Source organism: Pteropus alecto, unplaced genomic scaffold, assembly GCF_000325575.1.
Source record: "Pteropus alecto unplaced genomic scaffold, ASM32557v1 scaffold213, whole genome shotgun sequence".
In the NCBI taxonomy this organism is placed as follows: Eukaryota; Metazoa; Chordata; class Mammalia; order Chiroptera; family Pteropodidae; genus Pteropus; species Pteropus alecto.
In genome coordinates this window covers 3,781,195-3,791,465 of record NW_006434829.1, presented here as the reverse complement: position 1 = coordinate 3,791,465, position 10,271 = coordinate 3,781,195, and the positions used below count along the sequence as shown (strand labels likewise).

At 48.7% G+C, this 10,271-nt stretch overlaps 1 protein-coding gene and 2 pseudogenes across 1 annotated transcript in view; all 3 read left to right on the top strand.

The window, feature by feature from the left end:
- The window catches only part of DNAH10 (dynein axonemal heavy chain 10), a gene marked incomplete at its 5' end in the record, with an annotated part of 109,009 nt that overhangs the window by 39,593 nt on the left and 59,145 nt on the right, over positions 1-10,271 (top strand). Inside the window, 5 exons of the mRNA XM_025045499.1 lie at positions 1,660-1,871; positions 3,984-4,137; positions 5,052-5,285; positions 5,859-5,981; positions 7,975-8,208. Of these exons, the coding sequence (XP_024901267.1) occupies positions 1,660-1,871; positions 3,984-4,137; positions 5,052-5,285; positions 5,859-5,981; positions 7,975-8,208 (957 nt within the window). The remainder of the gene's footprint in view (positions 1-1,659; positions 1,872-3,983; positions 4,138-5,051; positions 5,286-5,858; positions 5,982-7,974; positions 8,209-10,271) is intronic.
- LOC112478419 lies at positions 6,937-7,058 on the top strand (annotated as a pseudogene).
- On the top strand, positions 7,137-7,258 carry LOC112478416 (annotated as a pseudogene).

Below are 10,271 nucleotides of genomic sequence, written 5' to 3'. Positions count from 1 at the left end.
GTGGGACGAGGGGAGGGGGAGGGGCAAGAGGAGCCCTTTGAGGGTGATGGGTGACTTCATTACCTCGACGGCGGTGACGGTGTCACGGGTGTGCGCATGTGTCAAAATGTACCAAACTCTGTACTTTAAATGTGTCCTGCTTATTGCACACCAGTTAATCCTCAATAAAACTTAAGAAAAACGGGCATAACTTTCGCAATGAGTCTCGTCATAAAGAAAAGCAGAGAAATGCGGAGTGGCCGGTGGAGGGACCGTGGGATCAGGAGAATTCATTACGATGGGAGAGGTCATACCGTGAGCTCGTTACTGATGGGAATGATGCACACTGGAGCTGGGAGAGAGAAGGGAGGCTTGCTTGGGTGATGTCTGGTGCCCCTGAGTAGGTGGGGAGGGACGAGATCAAGATGTGGCCTCACGTAGGAGGCGGGCGGGGTCACGTCTCGTCCTACGGTGAAAACAGCGCATCTGTGCGGAGACGCTTCTAGTGGGAGATGCTGACAGTTCCGATGGCTCCAGTTCCCCCACGGACGAGCACGGCAAGGCTGTCAGCAGAGAGGACAGGGGGTGGGGGTGCTGGCTGGTCGAGGAGAGCAGAGCGGGGGAGAAACGGCGGGCTAGAAGCATGGCAGGGTGGTCGGGCCAAGGTGGCAGCTTTAGGGGCTGGGATGCAGGCAGGCCGGTGAGCCAGGTGGAGAGCTCTAGCAGTCACTGCCGGCTGCCCCGGTGTAGGTGTGGAGCGCCGATGAAGGTCAAGGGGTGGATTTAACCCGAGTTGTGCTTGTCCAGGAGCACCGAACACGAGCGCGGAGGGAAAGGCAAGCTCGTGACCGGCTGGCTCCAAGGAGTCCAGTGTCTTCTTTCTAATTCATGTCTCTCTAAATTTTTGCAAAAAAGAGGTCACGAATCATGGAAGCTGTCTCAATCCAACAACAACAACAACAAAAAGAGCTTTTTATATCTTTTTAGGAGGCAAAGAAAAGAAGTGAAAAAATGTAAATGTATCGTAATGTTGTCTACGCCTTGAATTAAAACAATGACCACACATGGATTTCGTCAATGAACACGATTTTTTGTCAAATGTGTTTCGTGACTCAAAGCAACTCTGTCAAGCCACAGGTTGCTCAGGGAAGCTATCTGAGATGGTAAATTTTACACAAGACAGTCCCTTCTATGTTAAATCTCAGGAAAGTAGAACCCCAAAGCCTTTTCATTATGATAATCAAGCGATGATCATTAAGTAAGTTGTCCTATGTCGCTCTAGCTGCTTTTCTCAGGAAAGGGAAGCGTGTTAGGATCGTGTCCCAATGAGGTAGGTGCCCACAGACCCACGTGACTCCTGACTTGCGAAACACCTGTTTCTGATTTCGTGATTCTCACTTTCCTCTTAAGGAAAGGAAGACTGTTTCTCCCAGATCCCACACGTCCTCAGAGACGGCACCGTTTTGGCGAGAGCTTAAAAAGAGTCGGAATTGTTCGTTTGCGTCCTAGAGCCTCGTAGTCCATCCTTCCCGTGTGAACGCGCGGTTGCTGTGGGTGTGATGGGTGATGACACTGGAAACGAAGTAGCAGGACCCCGGGCTAAGAGATGGCTCTCTCGCTCAAGCCACCCTCACGGTTCCGAAGGGGTCTCGTTGACGGGACTTTCCTGCCCATTTCCAGGTTGCAAAGGACGAGTGGTCGCAGACGCTCTGGATCAACCTCAACGTGCAGTTCCTCCAGGAAGGAATCGAAGATTTCCTCAGGGCGCTCAGAAGGCTGCCCCGGCAGGTCCGGAACTTGTCCGTGGCTTACCACTTGGAAGCGAAGATGAAGGCGTTCAAAGACTCGATTCCTCTCCTCCTTGACTTGAAGCACGAGGCGCTCAGGGACAGGTGTGTTTCGTCGACTCTGTCAGCCAACGGGGAAGCGTGGGAGGGGCTCCCGCTTTTAAAATTGTCTTTGCTTAGATCTGACGGCCAGGGGCCAGGTCTCGGCAGTGAGGCCGGGCCAGAAGTATGCAAATCCTATTTCTACGATATCGTTTCTGTGTAAACTTTCTCTGAAATAGGATGCTCTTATTTTTTTTTTTTTTAAGACAGGCACCGTCAGGTGTGAAGTGTCATTTGCACTCGCTTTGTCGGAAGGTCTTTTAAAAAGAAACCAAGGGTCTCGATCGGTGCCATTCAGCAGAAACGTGCCACCCACATATGTAACTTAAAGTTTCCTAGCAGCCACACTGAAAAAGTAAAAGGAAACACGTGAAGTTAATTTTCATAGTATATTTTAATTAACCCTATATATGCGAAATATCATTCCAACACGTCATTGATATTTTACAGTCTTCTTACAAAAGACGTTGTAATCTGCTGTGTATTTTACACCCATAGGCTGTTTCAGTTTGGACTGGCCACACGTCAGATGCTCAACAGCACATGCGACTCGTGGCTGCCGGACGGGACAGAGTGGGCCTCGCGGGTTTTTTAGTGGGGCAGCCAGGTCTGGGGGTGGCGTGGCAGAGAGTTGCCTTTCATTTGTCCGTCGGCGTCTGGATGTGGCTCCACACAGACAGGAATTGCTAGGAAGTTTGTGGGTCGCATTCTGCCTGATATGTTTCCCAGTTCCTCCGTCCTCCGTCCCGGTGTGGGCAGAGAGTCACGTCCTGCTATCAGAGGACTTCGTTCCGCCTCGTGAGAAAGTCATTCCCATCTCATTCCCTTCCAAGTCTTCTGATTGCATCAGTGCGGCTCTCGTAGGTGCTAGTAACAGATCTTTGACATCTCTCTACACCTGTCAGTCTCCCTTTCAACAAAGCCTCAGGCAGCCTTCAGGCCCTGGTGACATGGGTTTTTTGTCACTATTCTGCTCGAGTCGCCGGGACACGCATGTTTGCCCAGGCGTTCTTCAGTGTCCTCACCTGTAAAACCAGACAGAAGGAAGCATTTTCTAGCTAACTCCCTGTGTTACGATTCCATAACCCAGTGTTTCCCACACTTATTTCTCACTGTTTTCGTCAGACCCAGGATCACTTGTACGGTCATTTCTCTATTTTCTCCCCATCAGCTTACTTATTCTCCTCCTCCTTCTTTTAAAACGGAATTCACATCACCTCCGTAAACGGAGAGCCAAAGGTTCTTGCCATAAAAAGAAAGCAATTATAGAAATAAAAATGAGCTCCCAGGACTGTTGCCCGTCACCGAGCCAGCAGAACAGCGTTAGAGACACAGAAGCGCCATCGGAGCCTTTTCCTTCGATGGGATCAGGGGCGGTGGAAGGGGACGGAGAGGGAATCACTTCCCCCCGACAACTTAGTGTTATTTAAAGCAGTGTCACCTGTGGACCTCCCACCCCCCAACCAGGGCTCTGATGCCCCTACTTCGTACCGGCTCCCAGGCTTGGCCGGGGACGAGAGAGAGAGAGAGAAAAACCAGTGGGTTCTTCCTGACCACCATATGTGTGTGTGTCCGTGTGTCTGTGTGCGCACACGCACAGCAGACTGCATTTGATTGTGGACTGTCTCTTCGAGCGGGTGGTAGAGTCTCGAAGGCAGAGGCCTTGCCTTTTAGTCACCGTCTGTCCCCCGCAGCTGGCCCGCTGACTGGCACAGAGTGAGCGCTTGCTAAATACGTACTGACTGCGCGGGGGCCGGCGAGTCACACCAGGGCCTCAAACAGGCTGAGCGATACCACTGAGGTCGAGATCGTTGGTCCAGAGAAGACGGCGGAAGCAGTTTCCAAAAAAATTCAAGCCACGTATTTTCTTAGGTGGTCGTGAAGACTAGCCGCCTAAGAGAGCATCTTGCCGGATGTGGTTTCCTGGGTTTAACTCTGGCAGCCAGTGGGCTTTTGGGAAACCGCAGGTAGAATTCCAACAGGGTCCTCATTTTTTAGAATTCCGAAATCACGAAAAGTGTTTATAACCGGGTCGTCCTGTGACCTCGGCGGGGATAATTAAACCCATCGCTAAATTCCGCCAGTGTAAAGATTTTAATGTCGACGTCCTTTCAGGCATTGGAAAGAGCTTATGGAAAAAACAGGTGTGTTTTTTGAAATGACCGAAACGTTCACCTTGGATAATATGTTTGCCATGGAGCTCCACAAACACACGGAAGTTCTCAATGAGATCGTAACCGCGGCCATCAAGGAGATTGGCATCGAGAAGGTGGGGCTGACTTTTTTCAGTTATTAAACAGTCTAGAGAACAAAGAGAAAAAAATTTTTTAATTCAAAGAGAAAATATGTTTGCTCTGAGACCTGTAATGTTTGAGTAATAAAGAACTATTTGTTCTAGAAATAGAATTTCAACCTCAGTTACATTTTTTATTTTCTTTAATTATAGTTTCATTTTTGACTTATGTATTGAAGAAGTAATGGACGCTCATGGTAGACAACTGAGAAAATAAATCACTCATAATTCTATCACCTAATTGTTATTACTATTTTAGTGTGCATCCTTTAATACCTAGAATGCACATACACACGTATACACATACATACAAACACACGTATGCAAACATGCATGAACACATGCATACATGTACACACGCCTGTGCCCACACACCATGCATGCACACACCACACATAGAAACACACATACGTATGCATACGTTATACATAACATACACATACACAGATATTGACACAGGCGTTTTTAAAAATATGACCACAAACAGGCATATTATTTTATAATTCGATTTCCTTGCTTAACAGTAGAGCAGGACCTGCCGGGCAGACGGGTCTGAGCCCCTGCTTCTGGCACTTGGTAGCCGAGGGAGCTGGGCCTCTCTGAGCCTCCCGTTCCCGCCTCCATCACGTGGGTCGTAATAACCCCTGCCTCCCGGGGTGCCCTGAGGCCCGAAGGCGATTGTGTACGAACGTGCTCACAGGGCACATGGCGACCACTTGGTAAACAGCGACTAGGGTCTCCATGACACAATCTCTGCTTATTCGGAAAACTGGACCCAGACTCTGGGCTGAGCTGTCCATCAAAGGCAGGCTCAGGAAGCTGCAGGTGGGTTGGGGTTCTGCCGTGTTCAATTTATGCGCCTGAACCATTCCTGTTATGTTCCTAACCAGGCAGTGAAGGAAATCCTGGACACGTGGGAAAATATGAAATTTACCGTGGTCAAGTATTACAAGGGCACCCAGGAGCGAGGCTACATCCTGGGGTCTGTGGACGAGATCATCCAGTGCCTCGACGACAACACTTTCAACCTGCAGAGCATCTCGGGGAGCAGATTTGTAGGGCCTTTTCTGCAGACGGTTCACAAATGGGAGAAAACACTTTCCCTAATAGGGGAAGTCATCGAGGTGAGAGAAAAGGGTCGTCCATCTTTTGTAGCCTGTGTCAGTGCTTCGATCCCTTTTTATGACCAAATAATATTCCACCGTGTGGACATGCCATAGTTCGTTTATCCATTCATGTGTCAGGGGACGTTTGGGTTGCTTCCACCTTCTGGCTGTTGTGACCAGCGCTGCCGCTACAAGCATTCGTGTCTCACTGTTTTTGAGTCCCTGTTTTCAATTTCTTTGGAGTGTAATGATGGGTCACATAGTACTTGGCTTGAGTTTCGCATGAGCTTCCGCATGGTCTGTCCTGGGTCTCAGGGCCCCAACCCCTGTACACAACCAGAAGCTTCGTCCCGGTCCAGGCTGGTATACAGAGCTTCTTTTTGCCTTTGAGTGTGGCCACGCATTTAAAAATACTTAGTTGTGCTTCGTCCCTCATTCCCGCGTATTTGGGAAGGAGCGTTACGCGCTCGCCCCGCCATCTTGCTGGGAAGTCCTACGACCGAGTCGATTTGAATCTGTCCCATGCTGGGCCGGATTCTGCCACACATCCTGTGAGGGACTCATGCTGACGATGACCTTGTGCCTTCACAGATTTGGATGTTGGTGCAGAGAAAGTGGATGTACCTGGAAAGCATCTTTATCGGGGGGGATATCAGGTCGCAGCTCCCGGAGGAGGCGAAGAAGTTCGACAACATCGACAGAGTGTTTAAAAGGGCAAGTGGCCGGCCCCGATTTTGGTCACGAAAGGGGGACGGCGATTTCAGATACTTGTGCATCTGCCTGTGGTGTTCTGTTTGTAGCTTCTGAGCTTTTCCCATTTTTCCATGTGACCTTAACCCGTTCAGCACAGGACACTTTTAAAAATTCTTTATTTGTTATATTTATTTATTTTTTAATTTATTTTTAGCGTCAAAGTAATATCCGCTTTTTAAAAATTTGGGAAGTGTAGAAGAGTAGAAAAAAGTAGAAAAGCCTTCTATCACCTGAACGCGGCCACTTCAATGTCCCTTATCTTTTTTCCTGTGGCTGTAGGTTTAAAAACCACAATCGTAATGATAGTTGATAGAATTTTGTATCTTACAATTGTCTCCTAATATCCTGAGAAACGTATTTCACGTTACAAAACCATCTGAGAAATTCTTTCCACGCCTGTACGTAACGTTCCGGTGGGCGGCTTGACGTCGGGGTAGTGAATTACCGTCCGGTAACCGGATGCCTTGTCTGAAACGGAATTCTTTGCTCCCATAATTAATTTGTAGGTTTGCGCCTAATGCTTTTTCCACATCTAGGACGACTGTCTTACGACAGATTGTCAGAAAGTTAACGGCCCGCGAAAGAGCGTGCCCATTTTAAAGGCCTTTCCAGCAAGGGCTGCGCCGGCCATCACTGCCACTGGCCATTCGCGGGTGAGGATTTTGACCCAGCCCAGCTGCCCCCAGGGGCCGGTGCTTTGCTAGTTAGCAGTGCAGTTGTGGTCTTCACTCCGTTCACATTTGGGTCTCCCTTATTCGTTAGAGTTTATGATTTCTTCTTATCCATTTGCATAAGCTCTTAAAAAAAAAAGTCCTTACAAACATTACACCAGAAATTCCTATTCATTAAAGAAAGATTTAGAATATAAAAAAAGCAAAAAACAAAAACAAACAAAAAAACCCCCCAGTGATCTGTAGTCTACGGTCATTGCCACCTAGAACGTGCCCGATCTCATCTGATCTCGGAAGCTAAGCAGGGTCGGGCCTGGTTAGTTCTTGGATGGGAGACCAGCTAGGGGAAGACCAGGTGCTGTAGATGTTAATCATTAAAGAAAGATTTAGAATATAAAAAAAGCAAAAAACAAAAACAAACAAAAAAACCCCCCAGTGATCTGTAGTCTACGGTCATTGCCACCTAGAACGTGCCCGATCTCATCTGATCTCGGAAGCTAAGCAGGGTCGGGCCTGGTTAGTACTTGGATGGGAGACCACCTAGGGGAAGACCAGGTGCTATAGGTGTTAAAAAACAAAACAAAACAAAATAAAACAAACCAGCGATCTCACACCCAAGATAACCATTTGAACAGTTTAGCATATATCTTTCCAGATTTGTTTATCCCTATGTAGACATAGAGATAAATAGAGAAATAGTATTCTACAAAAATAGGGTCATAAAAAAAAACCCAGCATGATTGGTTATTTCAAATTTAACATTTTTGACATGTATTTCAATAAATCAACATCTAATGGACTAAAATCATCGTCACAACAACTGAGTAACCTAGTTCTCTACTGTTGGACATGTGGGCCATTTCCTTTCGCTTTTTTGCCATTATAAAGAGCAGTAGAGTGAGTATTCTGGTCCACACACATGGCTCTAAGTGGAGTTGCTGGCTTCACTCATCCGGCAAGTGTTGACTGAGGGCATACTATGCGCAGGCACTGTCGTAGGTGCGTAGGGCACGTCAGTGAGGGAAGGAGATAAAAGCCCCTTTCTCAGCAGCTGACTTCGGAAATGAGGAAGTTACGCACAGTGTGTCGGAGGGTGCTAAGGAGGAGCTTATTTAAACGTCCAACAGCCTTTGCCAGATTGGTTTCCCCAAAGGCTCGGTTCCGGGGTGTGCAGGTGCTTCTCTGCCAGGCCCGGGCCCCGGCGAGCGCCTGCCCCTGGATGCGAGCCGCCGGTGCCTCCTCGTCCCTGGGCTGACGACGGCTCTCTTCTCGACCTTGTCCAGATCATGGGCGAGACCTTGAAGGACCCCGTGATCAAGAGATGCTGCGAGGCCCCGAACCGCCTCGGCGACTTACAGCACATCAGCGAGGGCCTCGAGAAGTGCCAGAAGAGCCTGAACGACTACTTGGATTCCAAGAGGAACGCCTTCCCCAGGTTCTTCTTCATTTCCGACGACGAGCTGCTCAGCATCCTGGGGAACAGCGACCCGCTCTGCGTCCAGGAGCACATGATCAAGGTCGGCCGGGGCCTCCTGGTGTGTGTGTGCGCGCGTGTGTGAGTGTGTTCGTGCGCGTGCATGTGCGTGCGTGTGAGTGTGTGTCCACCTGTGTGCGCTCTGTAGCTGTGGCTTGTTCCTCCAGAGTTGACTTTGCAATTCCGGTCAACCCAGAAGTTTGAGACTGAGGCGCTGCCGGGGTTTTACGTGAAGCGTTAATCTAACGAAATCGACCGTTGTCTGAAATGACACCAGGACTCAGCTGTATGGTTCTTTTCCCAAAGTCTAAAAACTGCGTTGTTTTGAGAAACCCCCAAAATGCAGAAATACACAAAGACTAAGACAAATAAGTAGAGACAGGCAACACAGGCTATAGTGCTTTAGCACATAGACTCTGGAGCCACGGTGCTTGGGTTCAAATCCTGGCTCTACGCGGATTTGCTGTGTGACTTTGGGCAACTTACATAACCTCTCTGGGCACTGATTTCCTTATCTGTAATTGCGAATAACCCCAACCGTTACCTGCTTCAGTGGGGTTTTTATAAAGGTTAAATGAGCTAATACGTGTTAAGTCCTTACTTAGATCCGTGCCTACCTTACCGTGTTGGCTAAATAACATTATCTTCCACCCAGAATTGCCCCTTGTTACCATTTGCTTTGGTCATATTTGCTTTGTTTGTTTGTTTGTTTGTTTGTTTTGGAATTAAAGTTGTACAGATAAAGTCGACGTGCTCTTTATCCCCGATCCCCATGCACAGTTCTTTCTCCACTTTTGAGAGGCGGCCACTACCACAAGTCTGCTGTGATTCCTTCCGGCCCGTGTTCTCAAACTGTCGTTTAAACCTGTGTGTGTCGTGAACAAAATCGATTGTCAGGAAGCACAATAGAGCGAACTGTCTCTGGCGACAGGGAAACAGGGCATGGCCACAAATCAGCTCTGCTTAGCTAGTCAAAGCTCTGTATTTACTGTCGGCCTAGAGTGGGGCTTCTCGGCCTTGGCGCTATTTACATTCTGGGCGAGATCATTTGTGTGTGTGTGTGTGTGTGTGTGTGTGAGGTGTGGATTCAGCAGCACCACGAGCCTCAACTTGTTAGACTCCAGGAGCAACCCTCTCCAGTGATGACAACCAAAAACGTCTGCAGACATTGCCCGGCGTCCCTTGGGGGTGACGCCCGCTGTGGTTTTGGACCCGCGTTGAAGGTCATTCCAGAGTGCTAAGGATCTACTCTGTACTTTCCCTTTCATTAATGCTGATTTCCTTCTTAAAGTAAGATTTGTAGTTTTGATTGTGTGTTTCCTTTCTCAAGGGGGAGGCTTATATTCTGTTTCCACTTTCGTAAACAGAAACTTTACTGCCGTAGTAAAGCGCGCTGTCAGAAGTATTTCATTTAGTAGTAGCTCCTCCTGCAAACCTCCGATTTTATTCTTTAAAGCCCATTGCCTTTTCTTCCCCCTCTCTGATTTGCAAAGTGCCTGGTCTTATACACTGAGCCCTGAAAGACGCATTTTCCTGAATATTCTTCTAATTAATAACAATGATGATAGCCAACAGATGGCAAGTGTTTAACGTGCTGGCATTTCACACATTGATTTGATCCTTCCAACCTCACCTTGTAAGCGCCATAATTATGTTTATTCCAGGCTGAGAGAAGGGAAGAAACTTGCCCAAGTTACCTGGCTGGCCCGTGGGGGAGCAGCTTCCAAACACAGCTCTCTCATTCCTCAGCCCCGGGGCATTTAATCACCGTGCTGTTCTTTCTCCCGTATTCAGCCAGTCCATGTGTCCAGTTACCTCTCCATACCAGCATACGCTCTAGAACGGGGGTCCCCAACCCCTGGGCCATGGACCATTTCCAATTTGTGGCCCGTTAGGAACCGGGCCACACAGCAGGAGGTGGGCAGGGAGCAAGTGAAGCTTCATCTTTATCTGCAGCCGCCCCCAGAGCCGGCATCCCCGCCTCAGCTCCGCTTCAGATCATCAGGCATTCGAGTCTCATAGGAGCCCCGGTCCCTGGGGCCACAAAGGCGGGGGCCGCTGCCCTAGCATCTCAGGTGTGGGGAGGGGTCTGTCTGCTTTTTCTTT